This window comes from Seriola aureovittata, chromosome 4 (genome assembly GCF_021018895.1).
Source record: "Seriola aureovittata isolate HTS-2021-v1 ecotype China chromosome 4, ASM2101889v1, whole genome shotgun sequence".
Lineage (NCBI taxonomy): Eukaryota > Metazoa > Chordata > Actinopteri > Carangiformes > Carangidae > Seriola > Seriola aureovittata.
The window spans coordinates 19,902,964-19,925,396 of NC_079367.1; the positions used below are offsets into that span (position 1 = coordinate 19,902,964).

At 39.0% G+C, this 22,433-nt stretch overlaps 1 protein-coding gene across 4 annotated transcripts in view; it reads left to right on the forward strand.

The window, feature by feature from the left end:
- igsf9ba (immunoglobulin superfamily, member 9Ba) overlaps positions 1-22,433 on the forward strand; it is a 77,287-nt gene that overhangs the window by 34,519 nt on the left and 20,335 nt on the right. For all 4 annotated transcript variants that reach the window (XM_056373785.1, XM_056373784.1, XM_056373782.1 and 1 more), the window contains exons 4-12: positions 2,579-2,730; positions 7,528-7,645; positions 11,234-11,375; positions 14,397-14,542; positions 17,034-17,176; positions 18,143-18,283; positions 18,389-18,508; positions 18,654-18,804; positions 21,072-21,195. In XM_056373785.1, coding sequence (XP_056229760.1) covers positions 2,579-2,730; positions 7,528-7,645; positions 11,234-11,375; positions 14,397-14,542; positions 17,034-17,176; positions 18,143-18,283; positions 18,389-18,508; positions 18,654-18,804; positions 21,072-21,195 — 1,237 coding nt within the window. The remainder of the gene's footprint in view (positions 1-2,578; positions 2,731-7,527; positions 7,646-11,233; positions 11,376-14,396; positions 14,543-17,033; positions 17,177-18,142; positions 18,284-18,388; positions 18,509-18,653; positions 18,805-21,071; positions 21,196-22,433) is intronic.

Here is a 22,433-nt window from a genome sequence, read left to right on the forward strand (position 1 = left end):
CCAGGCCATCTGCTGGTTGTGCTGTGTGGTCTGCAGAGAAGAACAGTGGGAGTGCTGGATCTTCAAGCATCTTTTAATGTATATAATTGATGAAGAGCTGCAGTAAGTAGGGCGAGAATTTCATGCTCATCTTACTTTTTTTTGTAGAGCAACTCCCTGGCTTCCCAGCTATAGTGACACTTCTTCTGTGACGAGCTGTACCTGATGGTGTGGAACAACTCCCAGGTTGACCAATGTACCTGCTGCTGTCACCGCCATGTGTGCCACCTATTTCCTGTCAACTCATGCTTATTCCCTTGAGAAAAATCTGAATTAGGAGTAGAATTAAAAACAGCACTTACAGTGGTGGAAGAAGTACTCAGATCCTTGAGTAAAAGCAGTGGTGGAAAGTAACTAAGTACATTTACCCAAGTGATGTACTTAAGTTTTGGGGACTTGTACTTAAGTATTTCCTTTTTCCGCTGCTTTATACTTTTTACACTACTACATTTATTCGACAGCTTTAGTTACAGGTTACAGATTGCAGATGCAGATTAATAACACAAAATAATCAGCAATAAATTACAATGTATTGTTATGGATTAAAACAAGATAAGACTAAATTTATAAGTTACTTAGCATTATATAAAGTAATTAAAATGAGCCCTGTCTTTACCAGCTGCAACACTAAAGTGCAAATGCAACATTAATGTATCAGAAATTATAATAACATAATATAAATTATTTTTCAATGGGCCATTGTGTGCAATAAGTACTTTTAGTACCTTTATTATTTGTTTATGCTAATACCAATCTACTTTTACTTAAGTAAAATGCAATAACAAAGTATTTCTACACTGTCGTGGTGCCACCTTTACTTAAGGAAAAGATCTGTGTACTTCTTCCACCACTGAGTAAAAGTAGCAATCCCACAGTGTAAAAAACAATACTCTCTTTCCCATGTTTCCTTTCAGTCTCCGCTTTCACTGTCTAATAAAGACATACAAAATACACCAAAAATGATTAGAATCAAAAAAAATTCATAACATTGATACAGCATTTTGTAAGCAGCATTTTACAGGTAGATTTATCTATTTTATGTAGGTAGGTAGTTCGAGTTCAGGTATTGGAATAGTGGGATAAAAGGTATAATATTTCACCATGAATAGTAGAAATAGTAGAAATATCAAGTAGCATCAAATAGAAATACTTAAGTACAAGTAAATGTACTTAGCTGCAATGTAAATCTCCCAATGAGAATCAGTAAAGTTTACCTTAAGATAAAAGCCCAAACTCATAGTGATGCAACTGCACATTGTTGCGTCTTAATAACTAAAATGATGCATCAGGATGTGTTTACGTCAGCCCATGACCCATCAACTACATTAGCAGGGGATGCATAAAGCAGTCATGCATTTTATTAGGATCTCCATTAATTTACTGTATCATATAATGTAATGAGTGCTAGGGAGTGAGAGTAGTATGGACAGGCAGATGTCTAAATGTGCTAATTGGGCGATTTGTTTACTCCATACCAGGTGTTTGAATGCAGTCTGAAGCATGGCAACACTCCCAGCGGCAAGCGGTGACCCACTTGTAATAGCAGCACCTTTTTTTCTCTTTAACTAAACACAGTGCCACTATTCATAATCAAAATATTATGTTGAAGTGGTAAAAGCAGCTGGTTGAGGAAACTGCAGTTTACTGGCCTGCAGTAGTTGGTGAAGAGCTCCCCTGTGGCAGTTAGTGAAGCTCAGAAACATCAGGTGGAAATGAAGTGATGTCACTAAGTGGTTTCTTTTGGTTTTGAAGAATAAATGGCAGATTGTCACCAACCCTGGTACATGTCCACTGTCCAGCTAGTACACAAAAGCTGTAGCAACCACATTACCCCGTATCTGGTCTACCTTTGTCCAAGAGTATTGTTCTTCCTATCCAGTTTCCCTTAGATACATGTAGCGGATGGATAGGAGGATAAAGTTTGTGATGCATCAACCTCATTGATACAAATGGGGTGGACCGCTCAGTATAACACAACACAAGGAAGAGTAGCTACTATTACAACACAGTGGCTAATGGGAATCTAACTAAATAAATAACCACAATTCAACAGCACCATAAACTGCAGCCTTCTAAATGACCGATAAAGCTGCTGTATCAACATCTTTCTGACACATTTTCGACACAAACTGAAGATTTCGACCTTCATTAGGGAAGAATTTTTGCAGGACTTCAGTTTTAGACTGCGTTATGAGTTGCACTTTACGCAGCCATGCTAGCAACTGTGTGAGGCTGTACTAATGGTGCTTTGAACTAAGTGCTAACATCAGCATGCAAGCATGCTCACAGTGCTAACATGCTGATTTTTTAGCAGGTTCAGGGTGTTAACATGCTAAAATTGGCTAATTAACAATAAACACAAGGAATATTTGAGGATGCTGGGGTGGTTAAAAATCAGATGTATGAAAACAGAATCCTAATCTAGATTTGGGAAAGAATGTGAGATCTGACGGGACATTTTTCCATGACGTGTTTCCATTCAAATTTTTATTACTTTACTGTTGTAATGACGACTGTTTCTCTGTCACTTTCTCCACAGCTCCACCTTCATTTACAGCGACGCCGCCACAATATGTGGAGGCGAAGGAAGGGGGAAGCACTCTGCTTAGCTGCTCTGCCCAGGGAAATCCAAAACCAATGATCAGCTGGCTGAGGGAAGGGGAGGAGCTCGCAACCAACGCAAAATATTCAGTAAGAAAAACACAATGGCCATGATTCTGATTTATGACTGTGTACAAAAATAGAAGCAGGGCTTTTGCACAGATGGTGTCATCCAATGAGTCCATCTGTACTGAAAGTATGTAATGGACTGTATCTCACTCAGGCAAATATCAGTTTATTATGTTTCTGTGCAGCAGAAATGTCCAGTTTTTTGTAATAAAACCTCTGTCAATGGGTCTTTAAAACGTGTGCTGAGACTTAAGTTGATGATCGAAGAATAATATGATTTTTTTTTCCATTTGAGACATTGCAACACAGATATTGTAAATTGATTCCTGCATGTATTTGGCATGCAACAAGTTCAAATTTTACGTTTCATTAATTAGAACCACAATCTGTGATCAGCACCAACGATACTGTCACTCAGACTCTTCCTGCTTCTTTGTATTGTCTTTAGTAAGAATAAAAATACACGTTGAATCACTTCAGCAATGTTAAGAACAGCTACTGGCAACGAACCTCACATTTTTCTGAGCTCTCTTTGTTGTCTGGTGATGCCTGATTTTTTAGTCCCGTGGATAAACTCCCAAATGTAGACAGCCTGATGTCATGACAAGATATTTCTGGCACAGCCACAATGTGGTTTGATAGCAGCGGAAAAAAAGTCTCAGCTACATAAACCATCAACAATAAACATCAGGTTGGTGGTGTTAGTCGCGCAGAATCAAACACGTTTTCACACGCCGTTCCATTACAGATGACTCAGGAAACACAGAATCAAGTTTCGACACACGGTGATGCACTGCGGCCGCAGGATGTTGCATCTTGAGTTAAAAGTGCAAATGTCAGTTTCTCTCAAGTGGAGAAACTCTTGCTCCCTTGCGCTCCAGATACCATCGCAATCGCTCCCGCCATCTACACGTGTAGCTGACAGCTGAATGCAACAAATTCACGCCTGGGAATTGTCAGGAGTCAGTCTTGCAAAAGTAGGTATTAGAAGTAGAAGAGGGGGGTCAAAGTAAGCACAAACTGAAATCACAGCAGCTCATTACGAAAACAACAGGAATGCTTTGAACATATTGAGAGTACAAGAGCATTAAAAGGGCGTTTGTTTTTTTTTTACACTGCTCGTAATTGTTTTTGGAACTTTTTGAAAGGTGGATGCCTCCTTCCTTTTCTGCATGCCTTCACATTCTCCCATGTCACTGATGTGGCAGTCTGCTGCAGGCGCTATCAACTCTTCACAGCTGCCTCGTGCATATACAGTGTACAGGAAGTGACAGGAGCATACAGGAGCGTCTTTTAAGGGCCTATTTCGTTTTTTTAAAAATATTTTATCCTTTTTTCTCTGCGATCTCTCGCTCCAGTCGCATCTTTTCAACGCCATCCCCTCAGTAAATGATTAGACAACATTCTGATGCATTATTAATCTCCCTCTCCTGCATCAATATTACATTAGTCCTAATATGAGTGTTACACTAAAAATGAAAATCGCTAGTGAGAGCCAAATGCCATGCTTCACTAGCTTCATCATTATATACTAAGAAATATAAAGAAGCAGTGCATTTATCAGCTTTCCTCATCCATTTTCCAGTTCTCGGTTTATGTTCTAGCAAAGACTTGGGAAAGCTCCTTCCTGTGGTGAGAAGAGAGCTGAGTGTTTGTGTGAGCGAGCATGAGGGTCTATTTGCTCACCCGCATCAGATCCATGGAGACGTCATGGAGAAAGGGGGGAATGTGACAGTCATGGAGAAAGGGGGGAATGTGAGGAGGAATCCTCATCCTCCTCCTCTCTTTACTTCATTACTTTTTTTTTGTTTCGTTTTTGCATGCAGAGAGCCACAGCTAAAAAGCAGCGATATTGAATAAAGAAGTTGTGCAGGAGACGGGACAGAAAGCTAGGTGGGATTATAAGGGTCTTCTCCAAAGTGCACTGAAAATCACAAATAAAAAAATGCAAGCAGGAAAACAACGGCGTGCTCCTGCTGTTTCAGGACCCAATGTTGGTCTGTTCGGATGTGTCGGTGAAGTGCGTGTGAGAGAAATTGAGATTCTGCTTTCATCTCATGCCTCACCTATCTTCTGTTTCTGTTTCTGCCTACTGCAGACTTCCCCCTCCTCTTCCTCCTGCTCCTCTTCATCCTTTTTCTTTAATTTTCTCTCCCTCACCTCAGATTGGGTTCAGCTATGGCACAGAAAGTATCTGAACAGACCGATGACCTTTACATATTATCAGACCCTGTTGATTTTACTGTCTTGGTAGTCTGCTACAGTCAGGGCTTCATGTTTTGTCTGTGTTTGATTTGAATTTGATGGAGTCAGTGCAACACAAGAAAGTAGCATAAGACTGTGTTTGGGCAGAACGCGAGGCAAGTTTTAAAGGAGGCACGACTGTGTACAGAGCTGATGAAAAGGTGCGATTAGATGCAAAATCGTCCGAGTTGAAAATTTGCTCAGTCTGCTTCATAAACGTACGGAGACGAGAGGAGACCGGAGGGAAATAACAGAGAGAAAAAGAGGTTCTGGTGAACAGAAACACACTTGTACACTCACATACTCACAGTCGGTGCGTCCATTGCTAGCTAGTTCACAGCTAACTTCTGTGCAGATGGTACAGTTCAGTACATTGACTGAACAGGAGTAACTTGCTCATTAGCAAACATTGCACCTGCACTTTCTCCAACAGTTTATGTGACATTGCACCAAGCACTTGTATTTTTTTGTTATTTGTAATCTTGGAGGCCAGAGGCATAGAAAATGAAATCCCAGAAAGTACAGTAATAATTATCATCTCTACAGATGCGTATCCACAAACCTATTGGCCCAGCTCTGCATTGCCTTTTTTTGCTGGCAAAACTCTTTGTGCCAGATGAATTTCACACTCATTTGCATAATATAAAGATGACATTTTTCAACGTTTGGCCCCACCCCCTCTCCACCCCATATCACCTGGAAATTCACCAAATGACACAAGGCAAAAATTAGCCTCACTCTCTGTCTGAACCTTTACAGCTCAACATCTATGAATTCTAAAAAAAAAAGAGTCAACAGTAATCAAACACATGATATCTCAGTGAGACTATCTCACCAAGAATGGCATGTATTTTTAGGCATAACAAACAGCAGATCAGTAAAAGTCACTGGTACGTGAAGGAGGCTGAACGGGAGCAGAAAATATGCCAAATCAGCCAGACAGGATTCAGTGCAAGTGTGTGATTAAAATAAAGACAATTTAATCAATTTCTAGTTGATTTAATCTCTTCCAACTTTTTTAATCAATGCAAATGGCTTTCCAAGCCTGGAATTGATGCTTCACAACACATCAGTGTTTAGTTTACACTCCGAGCTCTCACACGTGTTGCATGTTGCAGCAGTGACACACAAAGTGTTATCTTGTGATAGACAGTCTGAGTGAGGATGATACAGTTTGCCAACAGACTGACACAAGTTAAATGATGCTCGGGTTGATCTACTAGTACCATCTCTTGGCTGTAAAACATTTTAGAGACAGATGAATGGGAATAATTCTGCAGGCATGGCAGATTCCCCCTCAGCTGCATGAATGGACAGACTACAGCTGTGTGTGACTTGAATGGACAGAGCCTCTTGCAACCTGTTGCATAATTTATGAGGGTATTTCTATTAGGTTTGGTTAATGTGTTTCTTCACCACTTATTGGTTCTCATCAGTGGCTGGAGACGGGGACGCGCAGCGACATAGAGTTGGACGTTTCCAAGGTTACCACATGCAGGAATCAGACCTGGAGTTAATTAAAACATGACACATTCATGACTTGGGGCGTTGTATATCTTCTGTCTATATCTTTATTTTCACTTCATGTCATTCAGTATTTCTGCTCTGCTGCATTTGTCACAGTTAGATTATAAATTAGGATACAACATTTACTCATATGATTTTAAACAGTGTGTAAATTTAGACCTGAAGCATTAAATAAATGAATCAACTGTTTGATCAACAGAAAAATCATAAGGAACTATTTTGATAATTGATTTATTAAAGTAATTCTTCCTTCTTAAATGTGAGGATTTGCTGCTTCACAAACAAACAATAAGATGTTACTTTGGGCTGTGGAACATTGTGAGGAGCATTTTTCACTATTTCCTGACATTTGACATAGTAAACAATCAAAGTTAATCAAGAGGAAATTATTAGCTGATTATTAGATAATAAGAATAATCATTGGTTGCAAAAATTGGGTCATCCTGAACCAACTACATCACATTCTTACACATTAATACATCAGGAAAAATAATCTAATGATGATATAATGTTTTTTTACTACATTGAGTACTTTTACTTTTGATAATAATACTGATGCACTTTTCAATCTCGGAGTATTTTTAAAGTGTGGTGCTACCAGGACCTGAGTTATAGCTACAACTAATGATCATTTTCAGTATTGATTAATCTCCCTGTTATTTTGTCAATTAATGAAAATTAAATTTCTACAAAATGTAGAAAATAGTGAAAAATTGCAATTTTTTTGCTATGATGTCTTCATATTTCTTGTCATGCCTGACCAACACTTCACTTTACTATCTTAGAGGATTCACATTTGAGGAGCAGAAACCAATGAATTTGGACATTTTTGCTTAGATTACCAAAATTGTTGCTGATTAATTTTCTCTCAATTGCCAAATTGATGAATCAATAAATTGTTGAAGCTGTAGTCTGAATACCACCCACCCTCACCTGTCATTTACAGCCTGAAACATGCCCTGCAGTGCTTGTGTTTATCATGTTATTTCAACTGTTTTGTGCTGGAGGTTGGATGTGAATCTGTATCTCCTGCTCATGTAACCACAGGTACATGATGGCAGTCTAACCATCCTTGGCATCACCAGAGATGACAGAGGGGCGTACACATGCCGAGCCTACAGCGACCAGGGAGAAGTGCTCCACACTACCCGTCTGTTGGTTCAAGGTACTCTATCCATCAAATGAGCTGTTCGTAAATGCATTTCCATGAATCACAGGATTTTGAAATAAAAAGAATATATATATATATATACAGTATATATATGCTCTCTACCTGCAGCTTAATATTGCATTTGCATCTCTTACATTTCATTATTTGTACTTAAAGGCATTCACTGTAGTAGCATTTTAAAGCAAAGTCATGCAACTCTGTGGTGTATTGATGTAGGTAACACACCTTCTGGGTCTGTATCAGTCAGTCAATAGCTCAGTCTGGGGCCTGTGTGTGTTCATGTGTGCGTGCTCTTGTGCACAGCCATGTGTGTACAACAGGATCTGTCTGTGAGAACGTCACTGTCTCTCTCCGCTCCATTAACTAGACTCTCTGCTAGACACAGATCAGATAGATGCTTGTGATACCAACCTCCAGTTCTCTCAGTCTCCCGATACAGCAGAGCTGGAGGGATTTAACAGTGTGTATTTAACAAGCAACTGAGCATCTTGCTTTTATGGTAGAGGTAGCGTAAGGTCTATTTTAATCCTTGACTTCTGTAGGTGGAAACAGAGCAAAAGGAATTACTCCTCTCTTTCTTCCTTGTAGACTAAACGTATTTGCACACACTGCAAACACACATTGTGTTGTAACCTGGTGAAGAGTGTAACCACTGTAGTTCACTGCAGCAGTGGAGGTGAAATCTGTGGTCAGTTGTGCCTCCATCATATGAAGGCAGGATTATAAGACTTGTCTGTTCAGCTACTGCACAATATAAAGCAAACTATATTCTCAGAACTTGTTTGTTCATCATTATTATTATTATTATTATAAAGATTAGATACTACATTCTCAAAAACATCAGATTATTGTTTTCTCTAATACTAAGGTAATATCTGTACTATGGATATATTGTATTTCCTTTATAATTTTTGTTAGGGGTGCAGCTAAGGTTTATTTTCAGTTAAGTATTTACTTGATTAAATGCTTTGTTGTTTTATCCATGCATTTCTCATAAAATAGAAATAGTAAAAAACTGCCGTTCACAACTTCTCAGAGGCAAAGAAAACCAATGATAACAACAAAGTATCAAAAAAAGCGGAAAAACTCCTCATATTACTTTTTGCATTTTGGCTTGAAAAGTGACTGAAGTGATTAATTTTCAGTTGATCAATCAATGGATTGTTTAATCTAATTCTCATATTATATTTTGAATTTTTTTCTTCAGTGTGATAAAGAACCATAAAACAATTCTTAAACAATTTTGCAGATAATTGACTGTATTATGGTGTATGTCATTATATAATATCCATTAATTTCATTTGTTTGAAAGCAAGATAGCAGCCGGCTACGTCATGGCTGACCCACATGCACCACTGGAGCTTTTATATCAATATCGCACCATAAGATTTATTGTGTCAGAAGCATTAATGAATTTTAATTGGCACTATAGTCATTCTTTTCCACCCCCTGTAAATAAAAGAGACAGTTTATAATAGAATCATTGCTTTCCATTGTATTTCTAGTTGTGGAGATTTTGAATTTTTCAGGATTAATTTTACCTTCATGGTTTGAGCTAAATCAACAGTTTAAATCCATTGGATTATCTGAAAAATGCATTGTCACAAAGTAAAAAAATAAAGGGCTGGTTTTTTTTACATCTCAATAAATGCCCAAGATTATGAGTAGACATTTAGACTTATTGAATCAGATTTTTTTCCAACTTTGGAAACAAAGTGAAATTGTCATCTTCCAGTCTCTGAAACATTTTTTTTTTCTTTTGGCTAATAATGTTCACATCATGCAAAAATAACCTAGTTTCTGTGGGAAAGTATAATTTGTTTATATGCCCTGGAAAACAGACTGAAAATATGAGACCAGAATAAATGTAGCGCTGGACAATCCCAAAATAAATGTACCAGGGTTCCTTGTTTTGGACACTGAGGCATGTAGTTTGTGGAATAAGACTTTTGAATTCTCACCTGTTCTCACCTGCCATGTGTGATGCTGAAGTTTGAGTCATAGCCACAGCAGCATCAAATGTGTTACACCACTCCACATGCACAGGGACAGCTTCATCTTTTCCCTCATAAAACCGTCTTAATGTGTGAAACACTTGAGTAACACAACAGGAATCTGGAGTGAGGTGCACCCACAAAAATAAAATGCTTTTCCTGATGTTGAGTTCGGTTGAATGTTGGCATGAAAAGTGCGGTGAAATAAAATGGAAGATATGATTAGGACTCATACCCAGAGCAAGGAGGAGTCATGATTCTCACTCGGTGATCTGTTTTTAATTGTTATGTGAGACGCCTGCATGGTGCCGTCAGCGGTCCCATGTGATGTATAAAGCTGTGCTCGCTGAGAGGAAAATAACCAGGAGGCTTGTATCTGGGCCTACTCATAAAAGACAGCTTACCTTTCATGGCTTCTGCTGTTTTATTGAGAGTTGAGAGCAAACCTAGAGCTCCTCGGGGGATGAAAAGGTTACAATGTGAAGCACGCTAAGCTTCAACACTGACTACTATTAAGGTTATGATAGCTGGCTGCTCACTGTATTTTACATCAGACTGCGGTGATATATTGTAAATAATACATAGTGTGTGCTCTTTCTCACTCACTCACAAAAACAAGTTGACATTCTCAAAGTGGAAACAGTGGAGTCCTGCATATAGTTTAATAGGCTTTTATGATTTAAAGATACTTTTCATCCCTCTAATGGTTTTTCTCTGCTGTTTGGTTGAGCACATTTTAAGTTTAGATATGTTGGTGAAAAATAAGTTGTACTTAAAGTGAACCTGACTGAGGCACCTTTCAACAACAAGGAAATCCAAAGTGCGAACATATAAAAGATGTTGAAATAAAATATTAAAGAAACTCAATGAAAAAAGATATATAAACATGATTTAAAAGAGTAGGTTGATACCGCCATATACCCTGCAGTACTCTGCAAATCTAAATCTAAAACTCGAGTTTTACCGTGAATTAAAACGTTCCTGATCATTATTTGTTGATCATAAAAACTAATGTTATCGCAGTGTATATTTGTTTAAATTTTTGTTTCGCCATCATTTGTTGGAGATTTTTTAGATGTTTTCAATCAAAGTTCAGGCAGTGATGAGGTTAATCCAAGGTGATACTCATTGCTTGTCAATATTTAGCAATAATGATTTAACAACAGCTGTGGAAAGAAGCAAAAAACTCTAATCACTTGGGTGATTCCTGTCGGAAGTTTATGTCAAGACTGAAGTGGGTTTTAGAAAACAATCAACAGAGGATCCATTGCCCAGAAATCTAGTATAACAAACAATGTGCTGCATAGTTTTTCTTCTTTTTATATGACCATGAGTTCATTTTTTATTTAATGTATTCATCTCTTACAGTTTTTATGTTGTGTGTATAAATGGGTTTTGGGCATCATTGTTGTCCATAACAATGTGAATAAAATTGTCTTTTATTTCACTTTATTGGAGACAAACCTATGCAGAAGGACGTGGTAAAGGTGTCGTAAAAAAAGATTTTTACTTGGTGGGATCATTGTAGGGTTAAAACAGTAGACGGAGCTTTTACAGCTGTTAAAACACATGTTTCTGTTTCTCTTAGGGCCCCCATACATCGTGTCACCACCAGAAAACGTCACTGTAAACATATCCCAGAACGCACTCTTCACCTGCCAAGCGGAGGCGTATCCTGGCAACCTGACCTACACCTGGTTTTGGGAAGAGGATAACGTCTACTTCAAGAAGTAAAGTTATGATCAAGTTCACTTCTGTACCGTAGCTGCTGTAACTCTGTGTGTAGGGAAACATCTTAGTTAAGCACATGGGTGAGGTTAAGGCTCAGTCACTTAAATCACACAGGCTGCATTAAGCTTTTATCCCTAAGCATTTGTGATGTGAGTGACATTGTGTGTCTCTGAGCCCTTTGCTGTGTATTTTGAGTGACTGTCAAAGGGTATTTGGTTTGTGTGCCTATATGAACTGTATATATGTGTGTGTGTGTGTGTGTGTGTGTGTGTGTGTGTGTGTGTGTGTGTGTGTGTGTGTGTGTGTGTGTGTGTGTGTGTGTGGGCGCGCGCACTAGAGCCCTTTCCTGCTGCGGCCCTAGAGGCAGTAAGAGGGGGCCTGGCGGGGGTCGGTCTGGAGCGTGCCAGACGAGTTAGTGCATTCTGAGGACAGTATCACATGACTCAGGCCTTGTGTCATCATGCGCCTCTCATGCAGTGATGATCTGAAGCGTAGCCAGGACCTCTGCGGGCTCCCCAGAGCAGGTCTTTAGAGTCTGAGAGGGTTTTTACAGCGAACAAGTGACAGGCAGAACAAGTGGGAAGGAAGAACAAGTGAATGGGGTTTTGACTGGCAGTGAAAACAAGTGTCTGAGGGACTTTCACAGAGGAAGTGCATTAAAGTGTCCAGGCTAATTTTAAACAGCTTTCGGGGTGTCAGTCTTTTTTTCTTTTTCTTTTTTGTTTTTTTGCAGGACAAGTAAGATGTATTTTGGAGAATTGCATTAAATTTTATTGGTACCACTTTCTAATAAGAGACTTTTTATACTGAGTTTATACATTGGAATGTGCAACTTGGGAGAAGAGCCTGTATTTATCATAACGGCTAAAAATTACACTTAAGAGTGCGCTAAGGAGCTAGGGATAACAGCATAAAGGGACCACACTGTGTGACTTTTGGCTGCATTAGACATCAGCTGCTGCATTCATAAACCCAAAATGGTGGTCCTACATCTCACTGTGAGACTTGTCCATCGAGAGTCGATTTGGAGCTGTGGTGACCGAAGACATGCTGCGGCAAAATTCAGACAGTGTCAGAAATTTAGGATCTTCTCTCACAATTTTACTGCTGATGCAACCCAAGTCTAGAAACCAACCAATCAGAATACGACATGAAACGACGTTTAACACACACGTGCACACACAGAGACTTGGAAAAATAGAGGTGGAAATTTGTGCGACCGTAGCAAAGAAGAAAAACCTTGCAGAGCTGCAACTACTAAACATAAGAGCAGCACGGATGGATGACGCACCTCTGCTCTCATTTTCTTTTTTCTGTTCATGTCGTAGCGCCACAATTCACCGCACAGTCATCGCACAATCGGTCGTGCCTCAAACTGATATCATACAGTCTCATGCAGATTCATCTTGCACAGCGTGACATGCAATACAAATAATTGAGTGTGAGGTATAAGACTTCACGCTTACAGCTAAGTTGAAGAGTAACCTTTCACCTTTAACCCCTTCGTCTCCAAATTGTTGTAATTTTTTCAAAAATCCTTACACTTTAGTTTTACTCACTGACATTTTCCTGCAAAACCATAGATGATTTTTATTTTCAAAACAGTTAATCTGATTTGTGTGAAATCCTTAATATCTTCAGTAGCAATTAATATGTGCTGTACAACATATGCAGTACCGTGTAAAACTCGACCAAAAGAAGGGTGAAGACGCTTTCAAAAATATTACCATGAGTAAAAATGACTCCATGATGCTGAGATCAGGGCTCTGTGGGGGCCGGACCATCTGTTGCAGGACTCCTTGTTGTTCTTGTTGCTGAAGATAGCTCTCCATGACTCTGGCTGTATGTTTTGGGGTTGTTGCTTCATCTAACCTATTATTCATCGTCATGTGATCACCTGTGTCTCTGTACTGGAGCCATTTAGGATGTATTCCTAACCAGCTTAAGAAACATTACTGATGCAGTGTACTACATACAATGTACATGTATTGTATATACCACGATGTAGTTTAATATTTGATGTATATGTTATTTATTATACATATGTATACAACTGATTATAAATATATTATTGTTTTTTTCCCAATATAATCAAAATAAGCAACATTTCCAATACAAAGAAAAAACAGATTATATAAGAAGAAAATCATGAAGAAAAAATAAAACGTGAATTTCCAGCCTGGAATCAATAGTCTCACCTTAAATTGTAACTGTTGGCTTTAATAATCATTAATAAATCATTAACCAGTACTTTAAAGATAGCTCATAAGCCATTAATAAAAATACTTAAGGCTTTGCAGGCTGTGAAAAATATCTGTTTGGCAACAGTGCAGTTGTAAACATGGTTAATCCATCAATAAATATTTAATGGAAGAATGGACCTAATAATTAATGTGTTTTTTTATCCAGATTCTCTACATCCTTTTTCACAAAGTTTTCATACAGTTCAATCAGTCAAAGGATGTTTTCACAGCCAGGCAACTCAAGTGTTATTCGTTTGATTGGCCTATAACTGATCTGTAAACCTTTAGTAAATCATGTGTTAATCATTAATAAAGCCATTAGCTATGGCCTATAAACTTGTTACCAAGGGGGTCTTATTAGAAAGTGGTACCTTTTTATTTATTGACATTCAGTTTGAACTTCTCTTCAGTTGTGTGATTAAATGTTGATTTCACTGTGTGGACAAGGAGAGCAGCTCCATTAAAAAGGAAAGCCAGTGGAATATGTGCTCCGTCATTAGTGTTAAATTTTAAATGCTGTCAAGGGGGAAAACATGTACCATTTGGCGATTATGACAATTAGCAGATTTATTTGAATCTCTCACTCTGTACTCTGTGTTCTTTGGATCCCTCTCAGAGCTGGCTGCTGTTTGACTCTCTGCTGCTCTCTTATGGCACCATGATGTAATTTAGCCCAAGAAAAAGAAAAAAAAAAGAAAGAAAGAAATAGATTGGTTCCCTGTCCTGTCGTTGTGTTTCAGCAACACGGTGTGACAAAACATCTGTGTCTTCTTGCAGTGATCTGAAGCTCCGTGTGCGCATCCTCATCGACGGCACCCTTATCATCTTCCGGGTCAAGCCGGAGGATGCTGGGAAATACACCTGCAGTCCGAGCAACAGCCTCGGCATCTCGCCCTCAGCATCAGCCTACCTGACTGTTCAGTGTGAGTGTTACCCTGGCAACAAAGTGGAGGGGGAGGGGCGGGAGCGAGCTGTGTGAGGAGAAGGGAACAGCAGCAGCAGTATGGAGGCAGTTTGTGGTGGAGGCTGCTGTATTATTTGGCAGCGCTGCTCTGCCACTGTAATGCTAAGTAACCTTCTTGAATTTCAAGGTCAAACGTTACAGAGAGGGAGCAGAGATTCCCCCTCGTCATTTTGACTCAGCCTCTTTGGCCATTTCCATACTCTCAAAGGATTTCAGTGATTGAATTATTATCTATTCCGACTCCAGCCTCATTCCTGTGCACAAAGATGGAGACGGGCTCGTCCTCAGACTCCATTTTTCCTGGTCTCTTTTGAGTCTGGGCCCCCACTAAATGAAATGGTGACCTTCCTGTTCATCAGCTGAGACTGATGAGAGAGAAACGACACTCCTGGCCATCTGACGTTTCATCGTCAGCCCTTGTGTGTTGTGCTAATTTGCTCCCAAGTTGCTGCTGGTCATTGATTACTGTGCTACAGTATGAGAGAGAGAGAGAGAGGGAGAGAGAGAGGGAAGCTGGGGGATTCACAGCACTGCAGGCACTGATTTCATCACTGGCCTCAGTTACAGCAGACCATAATGAAACCAGTGTCCTGGATGCTTCATGCAAAATATACTCTGCACCCATATTTATCAAGCATCATAGAATCACTCCCAGGAATTGTTCTAAAGTTAATTTAGGACTAAAGATAGATTAGGTAGTTGAGAGTAATTTATTTATTGTCCTATACTTACTTTCAGGGAGGAACAGGACAACTATTTCATGCATTTTGAGTGTATTATTGTTTGTTTTAATATAAGTACCAAGGATTCTCTGAAAGCGGTATTGATTCTGAGTGGATTTTCCATATGAAAAAAAGTTAAAAGTTAAATTAAATTCAATGCAACAGCAGGTAGCTGAGAAAAATCAGCAGAATTAGTTGATTCACTAGATAATTACTGCCCTCCATTTCCTCAGCCACCTGTCCATCAAACACAGGCTCATTTACTCACATTGTCTGACTGAATCTGTCTATCACATTCATTTATGATTTTCTGACAGTTTCAAGGGTTTTATATGACAAGGTAAATAACTTAACCAAGGTTATATATGCAAAGTACGATGACAAAATTCATTAAAGGTCAAAGTCACTAACATTGTGCTTTAAGTTGCCCTGTTAAGCATTCACAACTAGCATATGAACAAATGTTCATATAAATGTTGTATATAAATGTTCATAATAAAAGGTTTGTAACACACTATAGTTCAGTTGTAACAGATTACCGTCTATTTATGTATTTTTATTTGCAACTGTACCTCCTCCTGTTAACACCCATACGTGGAGGCTGCTGTGTAAATAGATAATGAATGACAATATAGTAAAACACAGCTGTTGCAATACAAAATATGTCTTCATGGGAGAAAATATAATTGCTAATTGCTATACATTAATTATCACCTAAAAATGTCCTTGATGTTGACAACTGTGTTATATGTGATTTATTGAATCATATGTATGTATGTACTTATTATTAATGCTAAAGAGGGAGACTTCAAATAAGGTGTTACCATGAGGTCTATATGTAAATCAAAATAGTAGGTAATATGACCCAGCTAAGTGTAATAGTCCTATCTGCCCCGCCCAACCCCACATCGTCTAACAGCCTATAATAATGCTGCACTGCATCTTGCACACATTGCACAGGCACAGACACATGCAGCGATGACGTGAAAACTCTTCAGCTGGCTGCAGCTCCGTCTTCTCTCTCACTAATTCCCCTAAACCTGCACCTCTTCTATGTTCCCTAAATGTTCATATTTTATAGTCCTGCCGTTATTTGAAATAAATAAACATAACAATTAGCTAGATATAAAACAATATGTTAAATTTTGCCTGTTGTGATTAAGTAGCAATATCCTTCATTATGCAGATGAGTCCGTTCTCTCCTCTTTGTGAGCATTATGAGATGCAAAAGCATGATCAAAGTGTGATTTATCAGTGTCAGAATTGTTGGTGCTGTCAGAATCAACACTGTTGCACAGCTGTATTTTCGGATCCCATCATGTTTTCTCCTCTGCATCCTGCACAAAGTCAAGCTCAAAACGTATTTTGTCAAAACAACCTTTTAATAAGCTCATAGTCATCAAGCATTCCCAAGTCTTCTGTCCTATCACGACTTGTTTCTACCTGAACGTCGTCTCCTGACAACTCCTGACAGGTAGGACACCTCTGGAGAGCTCCTAAAATTTGGGTGAAAGAGAAGTGATTTCCTTAGTTAAAGAAAATTGATAAAACACTCTGGACAAAAACATAGGACCAAAACTGTGTCCGTCTGAGAATTTCTGGCCAGTTAAGAATGAGTTCCTGTCTCTGCTGTGAAATTTCTTTACACATTAAAAACAGTAAATATCAAACATTTGGTTCAGACATTATTGATTATGTGTCCAACACCGATCTGTCCTTTATGTCCAGACCCTGCCCGAGTGATCAACATGCCCCCGGTCATCTACGTACCACGGAAACTGCCAGGCATCATCCGCTGCCCGGTGGACGCCAACCCACCTGTGACATCGGTAAAGTGGGAGAAAGACGGCTATCCTCTCCGAGTGGAGAAGGTCAGTCTGCCTCTGGACTTTGTTGACCTCACTTATAAAAGAGTCTTTTTTTTTTTTTTTTTTTTATGTTCAGGTTTGCTTTTCTGCAGGTCTGTATGTCTCAGTGTAAACTATTTGAAAATTGGCCCCAAATTCAATGAGGTATGATTATGCGGTGATTTATTTGGTGCTGCTGATAAACAAGTGGCTTTTTATCAGATCTGTGATAAATGTATTATGATTTTAATAATGACATTATGAAAGTTATGTTTTCTTTTTAAATACTTTTTTTTATGAGTTTGATTTGCTTGACTGCAATCTTTTCAACAAAATAAAACAACATTTAGACTAATATACTAATATTTTTCAGCATTAGACTTTGGACATTAAGTTCCAGACTTTGAAGTTACAGACACCATATTTTTAAAGTGTCATTTGCATAATTTTCTGTGCATTTTACCAGTATTATTTATTTCTTTAAATAACAACCGAGATGAGAAGAGTTGAACCTACATACATGTGTTACATGTTGATATTCAGGTAACTTCTTTATAATTGAACAGTCCATCAAAGTCCACTGGGTGATAAAAGCTTAACACAAAACTTTTCCTTTTCTGTTTTTGTGACAGTAAAAGCACATTGATGATTTAAACTTTCCCATTGCAATTCCAAGATTATGATCAAGTGTCCAGTGACCTTTGCAAAAATAGTAGTCTGCAACCAAACCCCACAGTTTCTGTATCATTTCAACACTACACTGTCTGTGTAAAGCAGTGTTGTTTTCAAACCTTACTCAAGTGTCCCATACATACCTCTGTGCTCTGTTTATCTACTACTGTATTTCACACTGCTGTTGAGGGCAGACTTGCATTGCAATAATTTTCACTTCTCATTCATCCGATTTAAATTCTGGTTTAAGTTTTGGTTTCTTGTGCGGTTCAAAAGTATTTAGAACCCTGAAATCAAGCATTTCCCCTTGTCTTGCAGTACCCCGGTTGGAGCCTGATGCCAGATGGAAGTATCCGGGTGGCGGAGGCCACAGAAGACTCCCTGGGCACCTACACCTGTGTGCCTTACAACGCCCTGGGTACCATGGGCATGTCCCCCCCTGCCACTTTGGTGCTAAAGGTACATTGCAGTTTGGTAGTGTCTGATGTTCAGTTTCTACATGTTGTAGCATAGAGTGCTCTGTCCTCAAGTCTGCATGGTGTGTGTTTGTGTGTGCTTATCAAGGATCCCCCTTACTTTAATGTGAGGCCTGGGGGGGAGTATCGTCAGGAGGCTGGGAGAGAGCTAGTGATCCCCTGTGCTGCTTCTGGAGACCCTGATATACCAACCATCACCTGGAGAAAGGTGCAGTAGACAAACACACACCATAACAAATCTCCTGAAAGTAAATCACCTTGTGTTTCTGTTTCTGATTTTACCTGTCGTGTACTAAAATCTGTTTGCCTCACACCTTTTAACCATGTCGCTGTAATTTTCGTGTCCATTGAAGGTGGGGAAGCCAAGCAGGAGTAAGCACAACATCCTACCCAGTGGCAGCTTACAGTTTCTGTCCCTCAGCAAGGAAGACCATGGAGAATGGGAGTGTGTAGCCACCAATGTGGTCACAAGCATCACTGCCAGCACGCGTATCCTAGTCATCGGTACAAAGAACCCGCACAGTGCTCTCAACTTCCTTAACCACTGACCTGTCTTAGTTATTCTGAGTTCATTGTGATCTCACTCTGTTGTGTCTTTGAAATGATTTGCATGAAGAAGAAGTGTACTTATCCCACAAACCTCTTGCCTCTACCCAATTTCCCCTTGGGCATCATTAAAATTTCAGTAGATTTTATCTGTAATAGCTTTAGACAGTTACATTAAAGCCTGACTCTGTAGCTACAGTGTGCTATCCAGCCCTCTGCTAAAACCCTGTCACTTCAGCCTTTGTCTGTTCAGGTGTTGGGCCAAGGACATCTTTTTACTCATAAATTGATTGACTGAAGCGCCGACAAAGGCATGCAGGGATATGAAGTTTAAACAGGGCTATGAAGGTCCAGATGCACTAAGAATGCATTGTGAAGGGCAATACAACGAGCCCTGAACACTGTGCAAAGCCTCCTTTGACACCAATAATGCAAATTCTAAACATCAGATTTTAATCATGGTGCCTTTGCCTTTAAGTACCCCTTACAACTGTAAAGTTCTCTCATACAGTTACAGATTGCAGCACTTATTATGCCTTTTGCTTGCTTAAGTTGTGACAAAGTTTTTACAGCTGTAATAGCAGCCATTTTGAGTAGATAAAAGCCTTACACAGAGTTTTAAAACCGCCTCAACTCATTATGGAGGTGTACTGACTTATTGACATATAATTATTATGGGAAATGATTATAATTATGTTAAATGTACAATTGCATTGCAACAAGAGACACAAAAGTATTGTTCTTTAAGAGGTGGTTTATGCTGTTAAGCACATTTTACAGTTGTACACACATGCAAACATTAAGTAAATGTATGTCTTGTTCTTGTATTCTAGTCCAGGCTTTTAAAGGAATACTCCTCTGAAAATCGATCTATTGATTATGAAATATTTATCCCCTGTAGGCTGGAAAGATAGTTTTATGTACAGTATATTTTTCAGACTTGTAATTGCAAAAGTAGGTAAGATGTCACAAACTATTTGCACAGGGGGATCACTTGTACATTCTTGCCAGGAATTGAAATGAACTTTAGATGTTGAGGCCATATGTCATGCACCCCAACTACTACTGGAAATACACTTTCACTATCTTGCTGAGAGTTTGATAAAAAGATTAATACTACTGTCATGTCTGCACAGTAAATATGAAGCTACAGCCGGTTAGCTCAGCTTAGCATAAAGACTTGGGGGAAACAGCTATCTTGGATCTGACGAAAGGTAAAAGAAAAAAAAAAACTCCACCTAATAGCACCTATAAAGCTCAATAAATCACAGTGTGAATCTTGTTTGTTTAATCTGTACAAAAACAGAAGTGCAAAAATGACAAATTGTTCCCCAAAATGATGAACTACTACTTCAACCGAGTAAACATCACAATATTTAACTTTAGGATTTCTGTATAAAACCACCTAGGAGCCATAGCTTTAGCTAAACTACAATCAAGTTTTCTGTGTCAGATCAGCCTTGTGCTTCTCAGAAATCATCTATTACTCAAAAAACTCCACCATCCCACCTCTTTTTTCTTCAAGGCTGAGGAGACATTGCAATTATAAAAGGAGGAAATCACAGTCTCCCGTCCCCTCCCATCTCCCATGGCCCTAGCTTCATATTTGACACACAGATATGTGATGGCATCAGTCTTTTCATTTATCTCTCAGAAGGTAATGAATATCCATATTTTCATGATGTTGAATTGAATCGTTCCCTTCAAGTCTTGTAGTCCATTAAATGTGAACAATTCAGACTTACTCTGCCCCAGTAGCCCATTGCCCCAGTGCCTATGAAGTGGTTATAGTGTCGCACAGCTGTGTGAGCAGCCCTCAGCTGACAGGTGTCACAGGGCGGCACAGACAGCTGTGCTCCTCAGACCACGCTTAGGTCTCTCCCTTAGTGAGAAGTAGCTGGCTTCGGGCCGCACTGCACAGCTGTTTGGTGGGTGGGATGAGCAGAGCCGCAGACAGCGCTGCTGATCTAGAACTTGACCTTACACTGGTCGCCACCTCAGCCAGCATGACATTATCCACAGAGAGCAGACGCATGAAGCAGCACTGCATTTGGGGATGAAAACAGCAACAGAATGCTCATAGTTTGCTTTTTTTTTTTTTAACTCAATCAGATTGATTATGAGTCTGACTTAGAATTGCCAGTTATATGAATAAAATGTTAATACAGTATTCATATCAACTAATTTATACAATTTTTCTGCCTCTGTCTCTATGAACCACTCAGGCACCAGCCCACACGCTCCGGGCAATATCCATGTATTGCCCTCAACAACCTCTGCTAATGTGTCCTGGGAACCAGGTTATGATGGTGGCTTCGAACAGACCTTTTCTGTGTGGTACGGTCCAGTGTGAGTGCTCTTAGTTTCCTTCAAATCAATCATCAATCAGTCTACAGATGTGGAAACACTATCTGGAGGTTATCGGCCTAGTTTGATGTACATTAGGAGCAGGGTTTTTTTTTTTTTTCTTCTGCCGTCTTCATTGATGATGATAAAATATGAAATTCAATCAGTAGCTCACCACAGAATTGTTTTGACAGCTTATTTCTCAGGGTATTTAGTGGATGTGTGTGTGCATAATTCATAATGTGTATTGGGAAAGTAATGGAGTGTCACTGCAGTAACATCCCACTCAGCATCGTGCATGAGATATGCCCCTGCTACCAGCCAGAACAGAGTATATTTTTTGATTTTTTTTCCATGTGTGTGAGTAAACCATCCATCATGGTAACAATAGACGCTCACGTGATTATTGTAAAAATAAAGAAAGTGACACTTTTGAATGTAGTTCCACAACGTTCTCGTGTACAATAACATTTCACATGGAATTGAAACTACAAATTTGTGAGTCAAAGCCCTGTAATTACCTTGGTAAGAGATAATTAATATGCTTAATACATTTCACATTGTAGCCTAATGGAGTGGGGTATTGTGGATGTAAACACAACTAAATAGCAGTGACACAATTAAAATAACATTATTATTTAATAAGAACCAAATAACAGGTTTATATGGCTGCAGTGGCAGGGACCACGACTAATAGGTGAAACGCACAAATTGGTTAACACTTAAATACTTTTGTGTTATCCTGTCAATGTCAGTCATCAGTTTTTTAAATTACAGTTTCCAATAAGCAAATACACTGTTGCCCATAAAGTTGGAATGATTTTGTTTTCAGACACAATCCTCTGTTTATTCCTATTTAAATGCATCAGTAATCACTTTTGACCAGGTGCAATGATTAGATTATGTGTCCCAATTACGCAGGTGAAATGAAATAAATCACAATGTCACAATCATTTCATGGAAAGAGGTTAAAAAATATTTTATTCCAACTTTATGAGCAACAGTGTATAAATCGAGTGAATTTAAGATTGAGATTTTGTTGCTATAGCAATCATATTCCCTGGGTGGATCATTCAAGTAGTTTTAAAAGTTAGAAGATATTGATAGTGGAATAATTGTCAGTTTTGGCAAAACAAATGATGTCATTTTCACTGGGGATGGGTGGAGGACATGTCCCCTCCACCATTAAAGTTTCAGGGTGATTTACTCACTAGAATCTCTCTGAGCAGAGTCCACCAGAC